This window comes from Schistocerca serialis, chromosome 2, assembly GCF_023864345.2.
Source record: "Schistocerca serialis cubense isolate TAMUIC-IGC-003099 chromosome 2, iqSchSeri2.2, whole genome shotgun sequence".
Classification (NCBI taxonomy): Eukaryota; Metazoa; Arthropoda; class Insecta; order Orthoptera; family Acrididae; genus Schistocerca; species Schistocerca serialis.
The window spans coordinates 1,016,628,830-1,016,654,463 of record NC_064639.1 but is presented as its reverse complement, the minus strand read 5'-3'; the positions used below and the strand labels follow the sequence as shown (position 1 = coordinate 1,016,654,463).

Sequence of the window (25,634 nt, the reverse complement as noted above, 5' to 3'; positions counted from 1 at the left end):
ACAATCATTATATCAAGTATAGAATTGTACAAATTAAAAATGAAGTGAGACAATTACTAAATGGACAGCAAAAGCAATAAACAGTAGAGCAACAGTGACCTTGAGTATTTTGACCAACTACACACAATTTTGAAAACAAAAATTCCAGTGCATTTGAAAAGGGAAGTTTTGAGACACTGACTTTATATGAGTAAAACATTCAAAATTGGCTTTTTATGAGCAAAACATTCAAAATTGACTTTTTATGAGTAAAACATTCAAAACCTGAATGTCGTTTAGTGAGCATTATTAGTGATTAGATGCATGTTTGAAAGTATTTATAAGAACAGGAAAGCAAACAGATGGATCAGGGAACAAGCTGGAGTTGGAGGCTTAATTATGACTGAAATGAATATGAAATGTTGGTGGGTGGGACAAGTATCCAGGTGAATTGAAATGTTGAACTAATGGAAGGTGGGTAGATAACCTTACAAAATATGCAAATGTGCATGTATGTGTGTAGTCAAGGACTGTAATGCATGTAAAAGTGTGGGTACTTCCTTGCATCTTGTACTTGGATTCGGGAGGCACAATTCGTAGAACAGTTGATAGAATCACTAAAAGTAAAAAGTAGAAATCCTAGCTTTCAGAACTACACATTCCTTCATCAGGGAGAAAAGAGAGATGATTGGAGAAGGTTGGGAGACAAAGATGTAGGAGAAGACAGTGAAGAGATTGGGGGTCAAAGGCTGTATGTTGGTAAACACTTTGCCAACTTCAATTCCACGGCAATGAAAGGAACAGAGTGAGAAGTAAAGATGGATTAAAAGAAGAAGAGAAGTGGAAGATGGAAAGAACAAAGCAATTAGAGATAGAAAATAATGAAAAAACAGGGGGCAAAAAAGTTTTACTTCCCTCTCTGTTTCTTCTGTCATCTTTCAGTTGGATTTGAGACAGTATCTATGAATTTACTGTCTTTACCTCCTAATCTCTCTAGCACCTTGTCCGTGATCCTGGCCTGCCCTTATCCTCATAACAAGTGGATCTAAAAAAAAGAAAAAAAAAAAACATTTCCAGTCTTTCCAACCAATCGCTCTTACCACTCTAGTAACACATTGTTCTTAAAGCTAGAATTAATATTTTCTACATTAAGACTTTCTATCAGAAGTACTACGAACTGTGTCTTCTGAAAGTGAGTACCAGCTAACCATTACAACTGTATCATTAGTATATTTAGCTTAAAGTGAAGTACTGAATTAATATTTTGGTACACTAGAGTTACAGTCTTCATTATTCCCCTGTATTAAAAATCCTGAATCATGTAGACATGAAATCATGGATTAGTTTTTGTAATAAAATACCTTTTGCCCTTGGAATCCATACATCTCATTTAAATGTACGTGTGTGTGTGTGTGTGTGTGTGTGTGTGGAGGGAAGGAGAGGGGGGGGGATGGGCGTGCGCGAGCGTGCCCGCCAGTTCCATATCTCCTCCAAAAGCACTAGACCAAATTTCAGCCCACCAACAGGCATTACATGCATTGATCAAAAATGAAAGTGCATTGAGAATGGCTGGTTTCTAGCTGAAATCTCGATCTCCCAATAAAATTTAAAAAGGAAGACTGATAGCTGAATTCTGTTATTTACAAGTCAGTATAACAGTCGCTGAGTGCAACAGCCTTCTGAATGGAAGGTAACCTGATGATATGTATATATTACTGTCAGGCGACACTTCTCAGAGGAGTGGGGGTTAAGGGCAAGTTGAAAAAACCTCCAGTGGGTGGATTTCCAGACTTTATTCATCCAGTATTTGAGGATGAGAGCACTTAGTGACTTGCAACACACTCTACACATAACTTCAAACCTATGCACAAAAAAAAAAAAAAAAAAAAAAAATCTCATCGACAACTGATATGGAATGATGAAAGGAAAAATGTTTATTGCTTATGACTTTTCTGTTGTTCATGCAGTAAAACTACCATCTGAGACATGACATTATAATTTATTACTTCTAACAGTATTCACAAAACATTTTACGGACAGTATACACATATACCAGTGAATGTAAGTGCAAAATCATATCATTGTGTGATGCATAGTTCAGGAGATATGATGTTATAAGCAATGAGATGCATTGAAATTTGCAACATCATGTATGACATTTAAATTATTAGTTTTTTGCTACTTAGTTTATTCGCAATGAGTTCTGCAGACACTATACACATGTGCTGCTGAATGTACCTACAATATTATATCATTGTACGACAAGTAGTCCAGGTTGTATGATGTCATGGACATTAAGCACAGAGCCAGAGGCTGCATGTTACGGGCTTGGATACACAGTTGTAAATAGGTACTTGAGCAGCACAGGGCTTCTCCCCTGGTTTGTCAATAAAACAGTTGTGTACATAGTCATGGAACAGGAAACTGCCATAACATTCGTATATTTCACATGTGAAAGTATTCTTTCATAAGTGTCATACATAGTAGAATGCAATTGCACAACAACCTAGTAGACACCCTCAGAATGGTAAAGCATTAAAACCTGTTTGAAATGGAAGCCAAACTTAATTATGTTTGAAGTATAGTAATTTATAGACTTGCTGTTGATGTACCTGTTTAAAAAGAATCTAAGTTGATGTATAATTGTCCTATATCTTTATGTATCACAGGGTCAGATACAAATAAATAAATAAGTAAATAGTAGATTTCACGCTTAATGTTAGATAATAGAAGCCACAACAATTATTTTAAAATTCTGTGAAAGCTATCTCATCAGAGTAAACACAAAGGAGATTTTTGTGTTACAAAATGGCTTCTAGTAGTTTATAATGTATTTGGGAAGCACCTCTAACTGTTGAGAGCCTCCTGAAATTAATTACAAGTTAATTATTTAGTGTTGAAGTAACAGACATCAAATAGAAAGTAGTAGTTGTCCGTGAAAATAAAATGCATATGCAGAGGGCAGGAACACCATTCCAGCTGTGAAAGGAGATGTGTGGTCTAGGACGATTCATTCTGGTAGGAAATGAAAAAAATCATCCAATTTCTGTGTTAATGGCGAGTGGCACTTGACATTGCGAATGTTGTTTCTCTGATGGCGAACCTCATTCAACATGATTTCTCATAGTTCTCACATCCCACATTCTCAAATATGAGTGTATAAGGCATCAGTGCTGTATAGTACTGCCATCTAGGGAAGTCTGTGTTGAACTGTAGCAGTTGTGTTGAGAGGGAGGTTGTAATTATTACATTCGCGTTAGTAGGGATTGAAATGGCTAGTTCTTCACACACATTCCTTTCTGAGGAAGAGAGCGTAAAGCTTTTAGAGGAATGTCTTAAGTGAAAATGAGAGCGACATTAATTTTGTTGACAATGATTTTGATGACGACAGTGATTCATTTGTAAACAATTCAAGTGAAATTATGATGAAAACAGTCCATCCTGAAGAGTTTCCAAAAATATCACCCAGTGCAAAATCTTGTAATGTAATGCTTATGTAAACATATTTGAATGAAACCACATTTTGATGTTAATTTATACCCTGATTGTTGGTCAGTGGTCTCATTGTTTCCACAAAGAGAATCGTGCAGATCTCTGTGCAGTGCTGGTGGTGAAAGTGATTTAATTAAGAGAAGACAAAGATGTCATGTGTTAACATTGAAAGTGGAAATGGGTAAACATCATTGGTGATGAGGGCAACTGGTAGAACATATCTGAGAAATGAAACTTATCTGATTATCTTGGAATTTATCTTCAAATGGCAGCATTATTTCTGAAATTGAAGTAAAGTGCACTGTAAGACACGAATAACATCCTTTAAACAGTAAAACTAGAAAATGGGTTTGGCTCTAGAAACCTAGATCATCTAAAATAATAAGCTTTGAAACATAGCCAGAGCATGTAATCAAGTTAATGTAATAGATGTATAATAAACAAAAGGAGAAGTAGGCTGCAGTATATCTACAAAGAGCCAACTTCAAAATGAAAACTTAAATACACAATTCATGATAGATACAATAGGTATTTTACTGCATGTTGGTAGAAACTAATATATTTGATGGCATTACTCAATAATAGTTTGAAACAAAGTTTTTCATGTAACCAAGGAAGAAATTTTGTGACCAAAGAGTGGCAAATTACTATGGGTTGATGAAAACAATTGTGCGATGAAATACACGTATGTAGTGCGACTTGTATCAAACAGCTTAGAACCAAAGGACATCAGAGAGTGAGTTATTCGGTTATAACTAATATAAAAAGAAGAAAAACCATTGATTAAGGTGAACTTTATAACACCAAAAGGGCATATACCAAAATTTTTAAAACTTTTTTCTAAAACTAACAAAGTTGTGACTGCAGTACAGATAGTGCACACAGAGGAAACATTGTGGTTGTTGCAGTTCATGCTATGTCACAGATGTATCAGCCAAAGTCAACCAGAATTGACTCTTTGAGAAGTCCTTACTGGCTTTAGTGAGCTACATTATCATCTTTTAAGCAGGATAAATGTGTTTGAATATGTAGTGTAAGAAAAATTAATATGTAATGACCGTCCTCACCTCCCCATTTCCCCAAACCCATTTTAAACTACCTGAACCATATCTCATTTATATCTCTCATTGCTTGCTTTGTAGGTCTTTAATAGTTATAGTTTGAAAGTTACTTTGAAAATATAGCACTGATTATATGCTTTACATTTATTTGTAGAAGAAGAATCTCAGGAACTCGACCGCAGTTTGAAGAGGTGTGGTGAAGGAGATGTCAGTTCTGGAGTATCCTGTTTCAATGAGGTTATTCCAATATTGCAGTTTATCTGTAGCAAAATGGATGAGGCTCAAGTGTTAGTAACAAATTTATAAACAATTTAATAGTTGATGGATGCACTGTGCTTGAAATTTAAACATTATTTTCATCTTTTACAGAGTTGGTCGTTGTGGAAACAGTGTTGTCTTTCTACTTGAGTGCTTACACACACTTGTTTCAAGCTTGCCTCAGCAGATACATAATAACAAGCATTTTAGTACATTTTTGTGGCAGAAATTCTGTCCAGCATTAATTGCCTTCCTTGGGTCACCTCGTGTTGACAAAAACATCATATCAAGGGAAAAAGGAGGCATGAATGAAACAGAAGTTGGCCGTGGTTCAGGTTGCCTAGCTACAGCTCCAAGTTTCAACAGTTCTGAAGCAAAGACTGTTTACAGGTACTGTTTGTATGCCATAATTACTTGCAACAAGTTCAACATAATACCATAAATAATAAATCAATTGAATTTAAACAGCCTTCCTTGAGTTAATTGTAAACTGCTATATTTATGTGTTTTCACATTTCTTACTGAAATAATAAGGGGCATAAGTAATTCTGAATATTAATTTGCTGGAACAATCAAAGCTGTATTTTAACACTCATCATTACGTAAAATTTGCACATATGGTTGTCAAGACTACACCACAGAGAAGTCATACAGTTTGCCACGGATGGACATACACACACCACGAAATACACCGAAGCGCCATAGAAGCTGGTATAGACAAACATACCCAAATACAGAGATGTGTAAACAGGCAGAATATGTTGCTGCAGTTGGCAATGCCTACATAAGGCAACAAGTGTCTGGTGCAGTTGTTAGATCAACTGCTGCTACAGTGGCAAGTTATCAAGATTGAAGTGAGTTGGAACGTGGTGTTACAGTCGGCGAATGAGCGATGGGACACAGCATTTCGAAGCAGCGATGAAATGGGGATTTTCCCATACAACCATTTCATGAGTGTACCGTAAATATCAGGAATCCGGTAAAACATCAAATCTCTAACAACGCTGCAGCTGGAAGAAGATCCTGCAAGAATGGGGCCAACGATAACTGAAGCGAATTCATCATGACAGAACTGCAACCCTTCTGCAAATTGCTGCAGATTTCAACACTGGGCCATCAGTAAGTGTCACCGTGTGAACAATTCAACAAAACATAATTGAAATGGGCTTTCGGAGAGGAAGGCCCTCCCGTTTACCCTTGATGACTGCACAACACTAAGCTTTATGCCTCACTTGGGCTCATCAACACTGACATTGGACTGTTGATGACTGGAAACATGTTGCCTGGTTGGATGAGTCTCGTTTCAAATTGTATCGAGCAGATGGACGTGTATGGGTATGGAAACAACCTCATGAATCCATGGACCCTGCATGTCAGCTGGCGACTGTTCAAGTTGGTGGACTCTATCATGGTGTGTGGCGTGTGCAGTTGGAGTGATACAGACCCCTGATATGTCTAGATACGACTCTGAGAGGTGACACATTGGTAAGCATCCTGTCTGATCACCTACATCCATTCATGTGTATTGTGCATTCCAATGGACTTGGGCAATTCCAGTAGGAAAATGTGACACTCCACATGTCCAGAATTGCTACCGAGTGGCTCCAGGAACACACTTCTGAATTTTAACACTTCCGCTGGCCACCAAACTCCCCAGACATGAACTTTACTGAGCATATCAGGGATGCCTTGCAACATTCTGTTCAGAAGTGATCTCCACTCCCTCGTACTCTTATAGATTTATTATCACCCCTGCAGGATTCATGGTGTTAGTCCCCTCCAGCACTACTTCAGACATTAGTTGAGTCCATGCCATGTGATGTTGCAACACTTCTGCATGCTCGTGGGGGGCCCTACACAATATTAGGCAGTTGTACCAGTTCCTTTGGCTCTTCAGTGTGTATATATTTCAGATGTCACTTTCCCAAGTCAAACCATATTGTTCCACTAGCTTCTGAAATTTGTTCTTTTTTAAGTGTTTGGTTAGTAAACGAGCCAAAATCTCTTGCTCTATGTGAATCCTTATAAAATGTTGCTTATAAAATGTTGTTGTATTTGGTTCTGGCACTAGTGACATCACTGTTGGCTGACTGTATAGATCGCTTGTCACTGAAAATCTTGGTGTTTCTTGTACTGATGTTGGGCCCATACTGATGTTAGGCTCTATCTCACTCATTAGAGTCCTTATCCACAATGCTTCTCAAACCACGTGTGATAAAACCATATATTCAGCTTCTACAGCAGTGCTCAAGACTACTCTTTTTTGGCTTTTGTGGGACCAGCATATAAGTCCTTCCATCAATCTTAAACAACACCCTGTAGTGGAAATATTTTCTCTAATCCACTTCCCCAGTTTACATCATTATGACCTTTGAGTTTATATTTCCCTTTTTACTGTATCTTAACCTACAGTTTGTGGTTCTCTTACGATATTTGAATATCCTTGTAATGATTTTCCAATGTTTTTCTCTTGCACTTTTGCAGAATCTGCTCATAACAACTGTGGGGAAAAGTGGTTTCAGGCCTTGGAGTTGGTGACAGATACATAAAGCTACCTACTGCCTCCAAATACAGTAAATTTTCATTGCACTCTACAGCTGCTTCATTGGCCACTAACTTAGCTCCTGGTTCCATCAATATGGAAGTGGGTTTTTGTTATATATACCATTTTTTTTCAAAATTTTATCTGTATATGACAATTAGCTTGTGCTTAACTGCTCTGGATGCCCAAGTAATACTTTACCTTTCCCAAGTCATGCATGTTAAACTTGGTTTGGAGATGTCTCTTAAAATTGTTCTTCTGTTTTTCATCTTTAGTAAGAATTGAGAAATCATCCACCCATATAGCCATTATTTTGACCTCTTCTATACTCTGTCTGTAATAAATACTGGCATCTAGCTTACAGCTTGATGACGATTTCATGCAGATATATGTTCCAGCAGTGTCCACTCTGTTTCAGTCCATCAGTACTCGTCTCCAATCAACAAATCTTCCTTTTTTTCTGGACAAGATTTCCTTTCTTCTTCTGGTGGGATGACATATATTTCGTTCTCTTAATTTCTCAGTTATGTAAGCTGTCTTCACGTCTATGCATGAATTAATAAATCTTCTTTTATTGGAAGGGATAAAGGCTGTCTGTGTGATACCTATTTGATCACTGGCAGAAAAAGGTTTATTGTGCTCTATACCTGATCTTCATAATTATTGTAGTACAAAATTTTCATTGTATACATTTTTCTGTGGTGTATTGTTCTTGGTCGGTTGTTTTCAGTTATTATAGTAGCGAAGTATGTACCACTGGAATGCAAATACAATCATAAATTATCTACAGAATAAACTTTTCACCTTGTTACCCATAACTGTTCTGACCCATGCTGCTGTATTTATTTCCCAATCATTACATAAGAAAACATCTTGTATTTTTACATTTTACTCTTTGTGATTCCTATATTTACCTTAAACTGGGACAATTCTGCCACATTTTTTTTCTTCAGCCTGGTTTGTTACCTACTAATGCAACAAACATTTTTGAAACCATCCTAAAAATGAACCTTGACCTCTAGTTTCATAATCTGTGGATAGATAACAACTTACTTATGTATTAAAAAGTGAAAAACATATTTGGCACAGTTACCTGGCAAACAGGGCAACTTTACCAACTGTGTTAAAATCAGTGCAAATCTTTTTATTAACCCTGTATGACCAGTGAAATCTGTTTCCCCACTGAATCCAAGAAATATGTCATTATGAGCCGTAGATGAAGGGCATCAAGAGGCATTCCCCAACCCCCACATAAGAGGACTTTTTCAAGGATCTCCTCCTCTTCTTCACTGCTCTGTGTAGTCTGCCACCCTGGTTTCTTTAAATGGAGACACTTTACTTTGTTTAAAGTTGTTCTTCAAGGAATATTGAACTCTTTTTTTTTTTTTTTTTTTTCTGCTTGTACACTGGTCATTTGATTATTAATCACCATAGATACAGCTAGCTGTAGTGTATTGATATCGTAGTTTTGATACCTGTGTGCTCCCAGTTTGATTAAAATGAGTCTTGACATTTTAAAAACCTGTACAGAGACCCAAAAATACTCGATTAAAAAAAATAAAAATAAAAAATAAAAAAAATGCTTGAAAGATGTAAGAAAGAGGCAAAATTCTATGGTGACAGAGTTGTCCCATTTTATTGAGCTTCCTGAAGCAACTTTGCCAAGTTATGTTATTGTAGTAAATATACCACTCCATTTTATTTCTTAAAGTGATTCTGAAATGTAATTATATACTGCAACGTTGTAATTAGTGGACAGTGTGAGACTTTTGCAGACTACCGAAAACGCATGTTTCACAAGCTGAAAGAAAAGCACTGACAAAGATGAGGAAACAATAAATAAATGTAAAATGTGTGCCATATCCTTCATTAATTGTTGCCTTGTGCAGTGAAAACATTGGCATCTTTATGCGATGATCCAGGAACTTAGTAAGATGTCAACGATATTTTTATTCACAAAGTGGCAAAGTTGCTCTGCTTGACAAAGTTGTTCCAGTTTACTTTAAGTTTGATTTTCTTTCTTTTTAGTCAGTCTATCACTTGAGACCTAAATTATTAGTGGTTTTTATCTAAGATGTTTGAATTTTCCTTTCAACAATCTTTATGCAGGGTTGTTTTCACTTTAATGCGTTGGTTGAGGTTCTGTTTACTACTTGAATATTAAAAAACATAAGAATCATGAACTAAAATAACAAAATCATATTGTTTAGAATATTTTTTATTTATTTCTTTTCTGTTTCTTTGGATGTCCCCATGGCAGTAATCATTAATGACTCGTGGACGATCACCACTGACATTTCTTCACTTCACTTTAATTTTTTATTTTATTTTATTATTTTTTTTAATGTACAGGTTCCATAGATTATTTGAACATTTTTGTGCTGAAATGATTTGAAGTGAGTTAATTTACAATATATGTAAACCATGGACCTTGCCATTGGTGGGGAGGCTTGCATGCCTCAGCGATACAGATAACTGTACTGTAGGTGCAGCCACAATGGAGGGGTATCTGTTGAGAGGTCAGACAAACATGTGGCTCCTGAAGAGGAGCAGCAGCCTTTTCAGTTGTTGCAGGGCCAACAGTCTGGATGATTGACTGATCTAACCAAAACAGCCTTGCTGTGCTGGTACGGCGAACGGCTGAAAGCAAGGGGAAACTACAGCTGTAATTTTTCTCAAGGGCATGCAGCTTTACTGTACGGTTAAATGACGATGGCGTCCTCTTGGTAAAATATTCCGGAGGTAAAATAGTCCCCCATTCGGAACTCCGGGCGGGAACTTCTCAGGAGACTGTCGTTAACAGGAAAAAGAAAACTGGTGTTGTATGGATCGGAGAGAGGAATGTCAAATCCCTTAATCGAGCAGGTAGGTTAGAAAATTTAAAAAGGGAAATGGATAGGCTAAAGTTAGATATAGTGGGAATTAGTGAAATTTGGTGAATACAGGGTTTTAAATACGAAATCAAATAGGGTTAATGCAGGAGTAGGCTTAATATTGAATAAAAAAATAGGAATGTGGGTATGCTACTACAGACAGCATAGTGAATGCATTATTGTGGTCAAGATAGATACCAAGCCCATGCCTACCACAGTAGTGCAATTTTGTATGCCAACTAGCTCCGCAGATGATGAAGAGAATGATGAAATGTATGATGATGAGATAAAAGAAATTATTCAGATAGGGAGGGGGAGACAAAAATTTAGTAGTCATGGGTGACTGGAATTCGAGAGTAGGAAAAGGAAAAGAAGGAAATGTAGTTGGTGAATATGGAATGGGGGTAAGGAATGAAAGAGGAAGCTGACTGGTAGAATTTTGCACAGAGCATAACTTAATCATAGCTAACACTTGGTTCAAGAATCATGAAAGAAAGTTGTATACATAGAAGAGGCTTGGTGATACTGGAAGGTTTCAGATAGATTATATAATGGTAAGGCAGAGATTTAGGAACCGGGTTTTAAATTTTAAGACATTTCCAGGTGCAGATGTGGACTCTGACCACAATCTATTGGTTATGAACTGTAGATTAAAACGGAAGAAACTGCAAAAAGGTGGGAATTTAAGGAGATGAGACCTGGATAAACTGACAGAATCAGAGGTTGTAGAGAGTTTCAGGGAGAGCATTAGGGAACAATTGACAAGAATGGGGGAAAGAAACACAGTAGAATAAGAATGGGTAGCTTTGAGAGATGAAATAGTGAAGGCAGCAGAGGATCAAGTAGGTAAATAGATGAGGGCTAGTAGAAATCCTTCAGTAACAGAAGATATATTGAATTTAATTGATGAAAGGAGAAAATATAAAAATACAGTAAATGAAGCAAGAAAAAAGGAATACAAACATCTCAAAAATGAGATCGACATGAAGTGCAAAATGGCTAAGCAGGAATGTAGAGGCATATGTCACTAGAGGTAAGATGGATACTGCCTACAGGAAAATTAAAGAGACCTTTGGAGAAAAGAGAACCACTTCTATGAATATCAAGAGCTCAGATGGAAACCCAGTTCTAAGCAAATAAGGGAAAGCAGGAAGGTGGAAGGGTATATAGAGGGTCTATACGAGGGTGATGTACTTGAGGACAATATTATGGAAATGGAATAGGATGTAGATGAAGATACTGTGTAAATTGTTTGACAGAGCACTGAAAGACCTAAGTCGAAACAAGGCTTCGGGAGTAGATAACATTCTATTAGAACTACTGATACACTTGGGGGAACCTGCCCTGGCAAAACTCTACCATCTGGTGAGCAAGATGTATGAGACAGGCGAAATACCCTCAGACTTCAAGAAGAGTATCATAATTCCAATCCCAAAGAAACAGGTGTCAACAGATGTGAAAATTATCAAACTACCAGTTTAATAAGTCACAGCTGCAAAAATCTAACTTGAATTCCTTACAGACGAATGAAAAAACTGGTAGAAGCCGTTCTCTGGGAAGATCAGTTTGGATTCCATAGAAATGTTGGAACACGTGAGGCAGGGGTAAAATACATGGAGCGAAAGGCTATTTGCAATTTGCACAGAAACCAGTTTGTAAAGAGCCTTTCGCTCCCTGTATTTTACCCCTGCCTCTTCAGGATTTGAAAGAGAGTATTCCAGTCAACTTTGTCAAAAGCTGTCTCTAAGACTACAAATGTTAGAAACATAGGTTTGCCTTTCCTTAATCTATCTTATAAGATAAGTCATAGGGTCAGTATTGCCTCACGTGTTCCTACATTTCTATGGAATCCAAACTGATCTTCCCAGAGAACGGCTTCTACCAGTCTTTTCATTCGTCTGTAAGGAATTCAAGTTAGAATTGTACAGAAACCAGGATCAGGTACCCGTGGTCTAGGGGTAGCATCTTTGATTCATAATCAAAACGTCTTCGGTCCCGGGTTCGATCCCCGCCACTGCCTAAATTTTGATAAATTGTCAGCATTGGCGGCCGAAGACTTCCGGCATAAGAAGTCAGCCTCATTCTGCCAACGGCCTTGCCAAAGAGGGCGGAGGAGCGGATAGAGGTTCAGGGCACTCTCTTGTCCTAGGGGTGGGTAATTGCCCCTAAAGGCGGAAGAATCAGCAATGATCAATGACATGAGGATGCAGAAGGCAATGGAAACCACTGCATTAAAGACATGTAACGTGTATCCACAGGACATGTGGCCTGTATTTGAAGAAGTGTCATGATGATCTCTCCATTGGCAAAAGATTCCGGAATAGTCCCCCATTCGGATCTCCGGGAGGGGACTGCCAAGGGGGAGGTTACCATGAGAAAAAGATTGAATAATCAACGAAAGGATAACTTTCTACGAGTTGGGGCATGGAATGTCAGAAGCTTGAACGTGGTAGGGAAACTAGAAAATCTGAAAAGGGAAATGCAAAGGCTCAATCTAGATATAGTAGGGGTCAGTGAAGTGAAGTGGAAGGAAGACAAGGATTTCCGGTCAGATGAGTATCGGGTAATATCAAAAGCAGCAGAAAATGGTATAACAGGATAACAGGTGTAGGATTCGTTATGAATAGGAAGGTAGGGCAGAGGGTGTGTTATTGTGAACAGTTCAGTGACCAGGTTGTTCTAATCGGAATTGACAGCAGACCAACACCGACAACGATAGTTCAGGTATACATGCCGACGTCGCAAGCTGAAGGTGAACAGATAGAGAAAGTGTATGATGATATTAAAAGGGTAATGCAGTATGTAAAGGGGGACGAAAATCTAATAGTCATGGGCGACTGGAATGCAGTTGTAGAGAAAGGAGTAGAAGAAAGGTTACAGGAGAATATGGGCTTGGGACAAGGAATGAAAGAAGAGAAAGACTAATTGAGTTCTGTAACAAGTTTCAGCTAGTAATAGCAAATACCCTGTTCAAGAATCACAAGAGGAGGAGGTATACTTGGAAAAGGCTGGGAGATACGGGAATATTTCAATTAGATTACATCATGGTCAGACAGAGATTCCGAAATCAGGTACTGGATTGTAAGGCGTACCCACGAGCAGATATAGACTCAGATCACAATATAGTAGTGATGAAGAGTAGGCTGAAGTTCAAGACATTAGTCAGGAAGAATCAATACGCAAAGAAGTGGGATACGGAAGTACTAAGGAATGACGAGATACGTTTGAAGTTCTCTAATGGTATAGATACAGCAATAAGGAATAGCGCAGTAGGCAGTACAGTTGAACAGGAATGGACATCTCTAAAAAGGGCCATTACAGAAGTTGGGAAGGAAAACATAGGTACAAAGAAGGTAGCTGCGAAGAAACCATGGGTAACAGAAGAAATACTTCAGTTGATTGATGAAAGGAGGAAGTACAAACATGTTCCGGGAAAATCAGGAATACAGAAATACAAGTCGCTGAGGAATGAAATAAATAGGAAGTGCAGGGAAGCTAAGATGAAATGGCTGCAGGAAAAATGTGAAGACATCGAAAAAGATATGATTGTCGGAAGGACAGACTCAGCATACAGGAAAGTCAAAACAATCTTTGATGACATTAAAAGCAACGGTGGTAACATTAAGAGTGCAACAGGAATTCCACTGTTAAATGCAGAGGAGAGAGCAGATAGGTGTAAAGAATACATTGAAAGCCTCTATGAGGGTGAAGATTTGTCTGATGTGATAGAAGAAGAAACAGGAGTCGATTTAGAAGAGATAGGGGATCCAGTATTAGAATCGGAATTTAAAAGAGCTTTGGAGGACTTACGGTCAAATAAGGCAGAAGGGATAGATAAAATTCCATCAGAATTTCTAAAATCATTGGGGGAAGTGGCAACAAACGACTATTCACGTTGGTGTGTAGAATATATGAGTCTGGAGATATACCATCTGACTTTCGGAAAAGCATCATCCACACAATTCCGAAGACGGCAAGAGCTGACAAGTGCGACAATTATCGCACAATCAGCTGAACAGCTCATGCATCAAAGCTGCTTACAAGAATAATATACAGAAGAATGGAAAGGAAAATTGAGAATGCGCTAGATGACGATCAGTTTGGCTTAAGGAAAAGTAAAGGGACGAGAGAGGCAATTCTGACATTACAACTAATAATGGAAGCAAGGCCAAAGAAAAATCAAGACACTTTCATAGGATTTGTCGACCTGGAAAAAGCGTTTGACAATATAAAATGGCGCAAGCTGTTCGAGATTTTGAAAAAAGTAGGGGTAAGCTATAGGGAGAGACGGGTCATATACAATATGTACAACAACCAAGAGGGAATAATAAGAGTGGATGATCAAGAACGAAGTGCTTGTATTAAGAAGGGTGTAAGACAAGGCTGTAGCCTTTCGCCCCTACTCTTCAATCTGTACATCGAGGAAGCAATGATGGAAATAAATGAAAGGTTCAGGAATGGAATTAAAATACAAGGTGAAAGGATATCAATTATACGATTCGCTGATGACATTGCTATCCTGAGTGAAAGTGAAGAAGAATTAAATGATCTGCTGAACGGAATGAACACTCTAATGAGTACACAGCATGGTTTGAGAGTAAATCTGAGAAAGACGAAGGTAATGAGAAGTAGTAGAAATGAGAACAGCGAGAAACTTAACATCAGGATTGATGGTCACAAAGTCAGTGAAGTTAAGGAATTCTGCTACCTAGGCAGTAAAATAACCAATGACGGACGGAGCAAAGAGGACATCAAAAGCAGACTCGCTATGGCAAAAAAGGCATTTCTGGCCAAGAGAAGTCTACTAATATCAAATACCGGCCTTAATTTGAGGAAGAAATTTCTGAGGATGTACGTCTGGAGTACAGCATTGTATGGTAGTGAAACATGGACTGTGGGAAAACCGGGACAGAAGAGAATCGAAGCATTTGAGATGTGGTGCTATAGACGAATGTTGAAAATTAGAATTAGGTGGACTGATAAGGTAAGGAACGAGGAGGTTCTACGCAGAATCGGAGAGGAAAGGAATATGTGGAAAACACTGATAAGGAGAAGGGACAGGATGATAGGACATCTGCTAAGACATGAGGGAATGACTTCCATGGTACTAGAGGGAGCTGTAGAGGGCAAAAACTGTAGAGGAAGACAGAGATTGGAATACGTCAAGCAAATAATTGAGGACGTAGGTTGCAAGTGCTACTCTGAGATGAAGAGTTTAGCACAGGAAAGGAATTTGTGGCAGGCCGCATCAAACCAGTCAGTAGACTGATGACCAAAAAAACAGAAACCAGGTGGCAGTTATAAGAGTCGAGGGACATGAAAGGGAAGCAGTGGTTGGGAAGGGAGTGAGACAGGGTTGTAGCCTCTCCCCGATCTTGTTCAGTCTGTATACTGAGCAAGCAGTAAAGGAAACAAAAGAAAAATTCAGGGTGGGAATTAAAATCCATGGAGAAGAAATAAAAACTTTGATGTTTGCCGATGACATTGTAATTCTGTCAGAGACAGCAAAAGACCTGGAAGAGCTGTTGAACGGAATGTACAGTGTCTTTAAAGGAGGGTATAAGATGAACATCAACAAAAGCAAAATGAGGATAATGGATAGCTGTTGAATTAAATTGGGTGATGCTGAGAGAATTAGATTAGGAAATGAGACATTTAAAGTAGTATATGAGTTTTGCTGTTTGGGGAGCAAAATAACTGATGATGGACAAAGTAGAGAGGATGTAAAATGTAGGCTGGCAATGGCAAGAAAAGTGTTTCTGAAGAAGAGAAATTTGTTAACATCAAGTATAGATTTAAGTGTCAGGAAATTGTTTCTGAAAGTATTTTTATGGAGTGTAGCCATATATGGAAGTGTAATGTAGATGATAAATAGTTTGGACAAGAAGAGAATAGAAGCTTTCGAAATGTGGTGCTACAGAAGAATGCTGAAGGTTAGATGGGTAGATCACATAACTAATGAGGAGGTATTGAATAGAATTGGGGAGAAGAGGAATTTGTGGCACAACTTGACTAGAAGAAGGGATCAGTTTGTAGGATATGTTCTGAGGCATCAAGGGAATATCAGTTTAGTATTGGAGGGCAGCATGGAGGGTAAAAATCATAGAGAGAGACCAAGAGATGAATACAGTTAGCAGATTGACAAGGATGTAGGTTGTAGTAGGTACTGAGAGATGAAGAAGCTTGCACAGGATAGAGTAGCATGGAGATCTGTATCAAACCAATCTCTGGACTGAAGACCACAACAAAACAACAACAACAACAACAACAACAACAATTAGTTTTAGCATTAATGAACATATTTTTCAGTCGTGCTCATGCAACTACACCTAAAAATTAGCTTCTTTCTTTTCCTCCTCCTCCTCTTTTTTCCTTACCGTCTTACAGACTACTGGTTTTTAAATAAAAATTAATTCTTGGAGTATGGGGAGTATTCAGGAGAAATGATTTTAAGTTACATTTAAAACTTGGTTTACTATCTGTCAGACACAAGCAAAATATGTTTTGTTATTGATTCATTTTTTTCAAGACTCTCAATTGTATCAAAAGCTAACCCGATTTAATTCTTTGAGCCTTCAGTAATAAGCTTCTTATTGTTCAAGGTTTTGTCAACATGCACCCCCCCCCCCCCCCCCTCCGAAATTTAGAACAGGCCACCGAATGCTGTTCATCTGCTGCATCAGTTGTTTGTAGTGGCTATTTATTGTGCAGAACTGAATATAGTGTGTTTTATCAAAATTTAGGCAGAGTCCTTTTTCAGAGGCCAATTGAATAATTCTTTGAGAAGCATCAACAACAATCTCTTCTGTTGCTTCTCTCTCATGAGATTTATTATAACACTAGCATTCATCATCATCTTCATTTCCCCTCTAACCAACATCTGGTTGTGTTGGGGTATCAATGGTACTTTGCCACTTTACTCGATCTTTCCACCATTCTTCTTCCACAATTTGGTTCCATAGTAGGTTTCTCCTCCTTGAAATCATCTTTATTGTATCAAGCCATCTTGTTCTCAGCCTTCCTCTTGGCCTCAATCGTGAACTCTTCCCTCTCCCATCCTCTTCACATGCCCAAACCATTTTAATCTATTCTTTTCAATTTTTTCAGTCAACTTCTCCACTCCAATTTCCTTCCTAACATCTCTCCTCGTCTTCCCTACCATACTACTCAGAAACTTCATTTCACTGGATTGTATCCTACTCTCCTCTCTTCTAGTCATAGTCCAAGTCTCTGAGCCATAAATTAGAATGGGTGTGAAGTAAGTCTTGTATATAGCACCAGCTTGCACCTCATTGGCACTTCCCTTCCCCACACCAAGCCCCTCACACAATGGTAAAATGTACTACTCTTTTGTATTCTTTTGCTAATTTCTGTCTCCAAACAAGCATTTCCCATTAATACACTTCCCAAATATTTAAAGTTGTCCACTATTTCAATATCCCATCCCTTAATATGAATTTGTATCTTGCCTTCTCTATCCCCTCTGGTTACCACCATGGTCTTGCTTTTCTCCACACTAAATTTCATTCCATATTTCTCGACCTTATCATTTATGATGTCTATTTGTTTTGTGCCTCCTTACTGCTTGTTCCCAGCACCACAATATCATCCGCAAGCTGTAACAGCTTCATCTCCCTTCTTTCGTCTCTTTGACTATTTCATCCAGCACCATTATAAATAGTAGTGGTGATATCACACTTCCTTGTCTTAGTGCCGCAACATTCATAAACCATTCATTTCTTCCAACTGGCATCTGCACACAACTAGAGCTTTTTTCATACATTTTGTGGATGACTTCAAGTGTTTGCTTTGCAACTCCCTTTCTCTTAAAGGTTGCCCATACCATTTCCCTGGGAACACTGTCATGTGCTTTCACTAGGTTGAGAAATGTCATCACCAGATCTTTTCCGTACTCCCAGTGGCTATCCATCAACTGTCCCATACTAAAGATTTGATCCACTGTTGATCTACCATGACGAAAGCCATACTGCTCCTCTTCTAACTGCCCTTCCACTTTTTCTCTCACTCTTCTTTCCAGTATCCTCTCCGTTATTTTTGCTACTTGGGATATAGTGTGACCCCTTGATAGTTGTCATGTACTTTCCTGTCACCCTTCTTGAAAACTCGGATTATTATTCCCTTTCCCCATTCTTCAGGTAAACATTTTTGGGTCCAAATGCATCTTATTAGTTTATATAGCCACTGTAGCCCAACTGGTCCAGCTGCCTTTATGATCTCCACAGTAATTTCATCTATCTCAGGTGCCTTTGTTGTTATCATTTTTCTCAGAGCTAATTCCACTTCCAACGTCATTATGTCCTCCTCTTCTTCCAGACCCCTATCCCCCTGCCATACTTCTATTCCCTTTCCATTGCCATTCTTCACATTTAGTAATTTATTGAAGTACTCTTTCCATCTTTTCCTTATCTCCTCTGGTTGCATTAATAGCTCTCAGCTTTCCTCTTGCACTAGCTATGTTTTTTCCTTCCTCATACTCTTTGTAATTCCATGTATCATCCTCTTACCGCTTATAACATCTTTTTCCATCTCTCGGGTGAATTTCTCTCAGCTTTTCCTCTTTTCTTCTGCTACCATTTTCTTACACTTATTTTTACTATCCTGGTATTTCCTCTTACTTTCAGGTGTTCGGTCTCTGTTCCATTCATGCCAGGCTTTCTTCTTTTCTTTTACTGCCACCTTCACCCTCTATACCACCATGGTATCTCCTTTTCCTTTACCCTTCCTGACACCCTGCCCGTTCCTCTTCCACATTGCCATACTCGGTATTAGGGATTTTACGCTTAAGTAACTTTTCTTGTAGTTAGCATTGTCTGCAGAAAGTACTGTTTCTGGTTGTTAATGTTAAGTGGAAGGTTATTGACATGTTTAAGAAATAGGAGTAGACCCATGATTGAACCCTGTGGGTCTCCCTTTGTGATTTCTCCCCAATCACTAAAACGTTCTACCTTTCAATATTGTTTGACTCACCCAGTGCAATTTTTGGTGTTCTGTTTGTTAAGTATGAATCACACCAGTTGTTTTTAAAACAATCAATTCCATAAAACTTCAGGTTTTTAAAGAGAGGAACAGGATTTATACAATCATATGCCTTGGAAGGATCATAAAAATACCACCTGAAAATATTCTATTATTTAAGGCTAGTAATATATGACTAGTGAATGTGTAAATAGCATCCTTAGTCAGGCAACCTTTCTGGAATCCAGACTGTGATCTGCTAAGTAAATTCTTTAGAAATGTGAGATTACTCTTGAGTTCACTACATTTTTCAAATATTTTGGAAAAGGACGTGAGTAGGGGAATTATATGATAATTGTTTAAGTCTTTCTCATCACTTTTCTTACAAAGAGATTTAACAGCTGCATATTTTAAGCTGTCGGAAAAATTACCAGAGGCAGTGATGCTTTGCATGTATCACAAAGGACATTACATATTAAGTTACAACAACTCTTCAGGAGAGCTTCTGCCAAGTTTGGAAGTTAGGAGACGAGGTACTGGCAGAACTGAAGCTGTGAGGATGGATCGTGAATTGTGTTTGGGTAGCTCAGTCAGTAGAGTACTTGCCCACGAAAGGTAAAGGTCCCGGGTTCAAGTCTTGGTCTGGCACACAGTTTTAATCTGCCAGAAAGTTTCAGGTTAGTGCGCACTCTGCTGCAGAGTGAAAATTTCATTCTGGAAACTATTCAGAATTTTGTTTGAAATTCCAGAAAGGGCATAAGAGCTTCTCTTTTTTGGAAATTTTAGAATTCAGTTAATTTCATTGAAGGATGCTGGCACTACTTCTAATTGCTTAAACTTTGTGGAATGACATTTGGAATATATTCCTTTGATTTTACAACTGAACCATTTACTCCAATTTTTACTGCTACATTTAGAAAGTGACTTTTAAAAATACTTGCAACTTGTCAATTAGTTTATTTCTGATAGTGTCTTGTGCAGTGAGTTGTTGTCCTGACCCCCATTTCAAAATATTCCATAGAGCCTTAATCTTCTTATCTGCATTACTTATTTGTCAGAACATGCATATTTTTAGACTTTTAATGCCTTTCCTTAAAATATTACACTATTTTTTGTCTAACGGAGGTAATGTTGCATGATGACCTTTTGCTCGCGTATCATGTCATTTCTGGAAACCCAGAATCTACTCTGTAGGAATCAACATGGATTCTGGAAACAGCGATCGTGTGAGACCCAACTCGCTTTATTTGTTCATGAGACCCAGAAAATATTAGATACAGGCTCCCAGGTAGATGCCATTTTCCTTGACTTCCGGAAGGCATTCGATACAGTTCCGCACTGTCGCCTGATAAACAAAGTAAGAGTCTACCGAATATCAGACCAGCTGTGTGGCTGGATTGAAGAGTTTTTAGCAAACAGAACACAGCATGTTGTTCCCAAGGGAGAGACGTCTACAGACGTTAAAGTAACCTCTGGCATGTCACAGGGGAGTGTTATGGGACCATTGCTTTTCACAATATATAAAAGTGACCTAGTAGATAGTGTCGGAAATTCCATGCGGCTTTTCGCGGATGATGGTGTAGTATACAGAGAAGTTGCAGCATTAGAAAATTGCAGCGAAGTGCAGGAAGATCTGCAGCGGATAGGCACTTGGTGCAGGGAGTGGCAACTGACCCTTAACATAGACAAATGTAATGTATTGTGAATACATAGAAAGAAGTATCCTTTATTGTATGATTGTATGATAGCAGAACAAACACTGGTAGCAGTTACTTCTGTAAAATATCTGGGAGTATGCGTGTGGAATGATTTGGAGTGGAATGATCATATAAAATTAATTGTTGGTAAGGCGGGTGCCAGGTTGAGATTCATTGGGAGAGTCATTAGAAAATGTAGTCCATCAACAAAGGAGGTGGCTTACAAAAAACACTCGTTCGACCTATACATGAGTATTGCTCATCAGTGTGGGATCCATACCAGGTCGGGTTGACAGAGGAGATAGAGAAGATCCAAAGAAGAGCGGCGCATTCCGTCACAGGGTTATTTGGTAAGCGTGATAGCGTTACGGAGATGTTTAGCAAACTCAAGTGGCAGACTCTGCAAGAGAGGCGCTCTGCATCACGGTGTAGCTTGCTGTCCAGGTTTCGAGAGGGTGCATTTCTGGATGAGGTATCGAATATATTGCTTCCCCCTACTCCGAGGAGATCATGAATGTAAAATTAGAGAGATTCGAGCGTGCACAGAGGCTTTCTGGCAGTCGTTCTTCCCGCGAACCATACGCAACTGGGACAGGAAAGGGAGGTAATGACAGTGGCACGTAAAGTGCCCTCAGCCACACACCGTTGGGTGGCTTGCAGAGTATAAATGTAGATGTAGATGTAGATCTGTGTGTGAAATTTTGCTACAAACTTGGCAAAACTTTTACAGAGACATTTCGATTGCTTAGTCAAGCGTACAGGGTGGGTAGGCAAAGTGTCTCCTTGTCTGAAAAAAACATGATTGAATCAGTCAGAAATCAAGATGATATTGGTTTGTGTTTTGTGACTCCAAAGGCAGTGTCCAGCAGGAATTTGTTCTTGACAATGTGTTGGCTCAGGCATTGCTCCTTGTCCAGAGCCATCTGGCGAAACATCATACTTCTGTTGTGCACCCTCCACCCTATTTTCTGTACTCAGCAGAAATTTTCCTGTTTCCAAATTTAAAACCATATTGAAAGGATGTTGCTTCAAAACCATAGGGTAGATTCAGGACAGTGTGACAAGAGATCCGTGCAGCATCCCAAGGAATACTTTCCAGGAGGCTTTCCAAAAACTGAAGGGACATTGCGAACAGTATACAGGGTGATTCAAAAAGAATACCACAACTTTAAAAATGTGTATTTAATGAAAGAAACATAATATAACCTTCTGTTATACATCATTACAAAGAGTATTTCAAAAGGTTTTTTTTTTTTTCACTCAAAAACAAGTTCAGAGATAAGACTTTTATCCATTGTGGATGTGGAACACTGCGACTGTGGTGTGAAAAGGTTTTCAGAAATTACTGCAACCAGTCGCCATTTATGTAGATGTATTTTATTTAACCATGACCGGTTTCGAGCTGCCTAGCAACTCATCATCAGATGGTATATACATTTAGTGCTTTTTTGTACCCATTGTGTGGGTGGTTGAGTATCTGTGGCTAGACAGAAACGAGAACAAATAATCGCTACATGTGGTACAGTAACACGAAATATTTACAGCATAATTTATGTTTAACGTATAAGAGCAAATAATCACTACAGGTAGAAATTTTGAGATCCGATATAAAGAGCACACTGATGCACTTCGCCTAAACAACTTAAATAGATCCACTTTTGCTACCCATCTAGCAGATAATAAACATTCCATAACAGACATTAAAACTAACCTTCAAATCCTACACACTGTAGACAAGGGATTCAAGATGGATCTTCTCGAACAATTAGAGATTTTTACCCACAAACATAATTCCCCACATACCATTTTAAATGAGCAGACAGAATTGGCGAATAACTCCTTCTTTCAGAATTTCAAGGATTCTTTGAACTTAAAAAACTAAACAGTCATTCAGAAACAAAATGCCCCCCCCCCCCCCTCCCCACACACACACACATAAAAGCTTGTACCACTTCTGCCCCCCCCCTTCAGCTCTCTTCTCTCTCCACATCACCCTCTCAACCCCCCCTCTCCTTTTTCCTATACACCCCCCCCCCAACCCCCCCCCCCCACCGCCAACTCCTTTTCCACACCCTTTCAAGTACCAGCATCACTTATTATTTCAAGTTAACCATCAACCTCTCATCCCAGACATCATATGCCAAGATCAGCCAATGGAAGGAGCAAGAAATTAGCTGTCATAATACTCCCAATACCAATAATCTTAAATGTAACTGAAATATAATGTAAAAAATCTAGTTTTTTATATACCTGTTAAAATTGCACAGTTAATTTATAAATAAACATTTTACTAGTTTAAGCTAATTTACATTTATTTTCTATGTAATAAAGACAAATCTCTTGTCAGTGTGTGTGATGACTAATAATGCCTCTGGTCAACTTGAAATCTTTGATACTGTAGTTATATTGCAATCTTTGGCTTGTTTATAATGTGTAAATCCTGTATTCGTATCTGTGGCTAAGTGTGTTCAGCGATGTTTACGAAAAACAAGATATATGTTTCCAACAGTGCCTCATAAAAGTAATATACATCTAGTGAAAGTTTTAACTTGTGAAATTGTGAAAAACAAGACACAATGGTTTCAAAAATACGTCCTAAAAGAGATATATATATACCTGCAGAAAGATTTATCTGTAAGTAACACCTCAAAACGTAAATTAAACTGTAAATATTTCGTGTAACTGTACCACATGTAGTGATTATTTGCTCTTATACGTTAAACATAAATTATGCTGTAAATATTTCGTGTTACTGTACCACATGTAGCGATTATTTGTTCTCGTTTCTGTCTAGCCACAGATACTCAACCACCCACACAATGGGTACAAAAAAGCACTAAATGTATATACCATCTGATGATGAGTTGCTAGGCAGCTCGAAACCGGTCATGGTTAAATAAAATACATCTACATAAATGGCGACTGGTTGCAGTAATTTCTGAAAACCTTTTAAAGTTCAGAGATGTTCAATATGGCCCCCTCCAGACATTCGAGCAATATCAACCCGATACTCCAACTCGTTCCAAACTCTCTGTAGCATATCAGGCGTAACAGTTTGGATAGCTGCTGTTATTTCTCGTTTCAAATCATCAATGGTGGCTGGGAGAGGTGGCCGAAACACCATATCCTTAACATACCCCCATAAGAAAAAATCGCAGGGGATAAGATCAGGGCTTCTTGGAGGCCAGTGATGAAGTGCTCTGTCACGGGCTGCCTGGCGGCCGATCCATCGCCTCGGGTAGTTGACGTTCAGGTAGTTTCGGACAGATAAATGCCAATGTGGTGGCGCTCCATCCTGCTGAAATATGAATTGTTGTGCTTCTTGTTCGAGCTGAGGGAACAGCCAATTCTCTAACATCTCACAATATGCGTGCTACATTTTCATCACTCATTCTCGGCCGTCCAGAACTTTTCCTTTTGCACAAACACTCATTCTCTGTAAACTGTTTATACCAACGTTTAATACACCACCTATCAGGAGGTTTAACACCATACTTCGTTCGAAATGCACGCTGAACAACTGTCGTCGATTCACTTGTGCCGTACTCAATAACACAAAAAGCTTTCTGTTGAGCGGTCGCCATCTTAGCATCAACTGACGCTGACGCCTAGTCAACAGCGCCTCAAGCGAACAAATGTACAACTAAATGAAACTTTATAGCTCCCTTAATTCGCCGACAGATAGTGCTTAGCTCTGCCTTTTGTCGTTGCAGAGTTTTAAATTCCTAAAGTTGTGGTATTCTTTTTGAATCACCCTGTATTGCCAGTGGACAGAACTACTTTGAGGGGAACAGTGATTAAAATGTAGTGCAATGAGCAGTAAAGATGTGAAGTTCGGTCTTCTTTTGAACAGACCTCATGTTCTTAAAACATTGTATCCTGGTCTTATTAATAAGCTTCACTCCTTTGTTTGAACATGTCACAACAGTGTAAGGTGCTACATTATTTATTTCCAATAACTGTGCATAATGATCATATAGACCATTAACAATTTGATATTAGTTAATTTTTCAGTCATAGAACTGTCTATGAATGTTATCAGTCTTACAGTTCATTTTTGCTGTCATAATCTTTGATAAAATCTACATTCAAATCTTCACAAACTACTAGCTGTTTCTTCTTGCCTGACAGGTAGTTCAATAATGCATCTAGATTTTTCGTAGATACAGGGTGTCCAGAAAAGGACTCCCTGATTTCAAAGTTAAATATCTCAAAAACAAAGATCGATAGAGGAATGCAGTAAACGGTATGTTTATCGTGAAAGCTGTAAGAAGTTTATACAGCAGTTTGGAATAATAGTTACAAAAGCTGCTATCAGATGGCGCTGTAATCGCCATACATAATGCCTAGTATAAATAGTGATCCGAAGCCCAGAGTGATCAGTTCCACTATTGAAACGTGAAAGGAGGTTAGTGTACCAAAGGAAGAGATTAAAACCATGTACTCCATTGAACAATGCATTTTTCGGGTGCTAGAGTACCACAGGTTAGAAGAGAGTCCTACGGCAACAAGGCGAAGTTTTCAAGCACGATTTAATGTTTCAAAAGGACCCGATGCGAAAACCATTCGTACGCTCTTCGCAAAATTTCAAGAAACAGGCAGCGTAACTGATGATCTAGTGGGGCATGTTGGCCGCAAGCAAACCGCAGTTATGCCTGAAAATATTGCCACAGTTTCTGGAATTATTCAGTGAAATCTAATGTCATCCATCCATAGAACTGCATCTGAGACTGGTTTGAAGCGTTCCAGCACGCAG

General features: G+C 38.6%; 1 protein-coding gene across 1 annotated transcript in view; it reads left to right on the top strand.

Moving 5' to 3' along the window:
- The window catches only part of LOC126458432 (brefeldin A-inhibited guanine nucleotide-exchange protein 3), a 325,613-nt gene that overhangs the window by 65,449 nt on the left and 234,530 nt on the right, over positions 1-25,634 (top strand). Inside the window, exons 5-6 of the mRNA XM_050095487.1 lie at positions 4,687-4,819; positions 4,902-5,180. Of these exons, the coding sequence (XP_049951444.1) occupies positions 4,687-4,819; positions 4,902-5,180 (412 nt within the window). The remainder of the gene's footprint in view (positions 1-4,686; positions 4,820-4,901; positions 5,181-25,634) is intronic.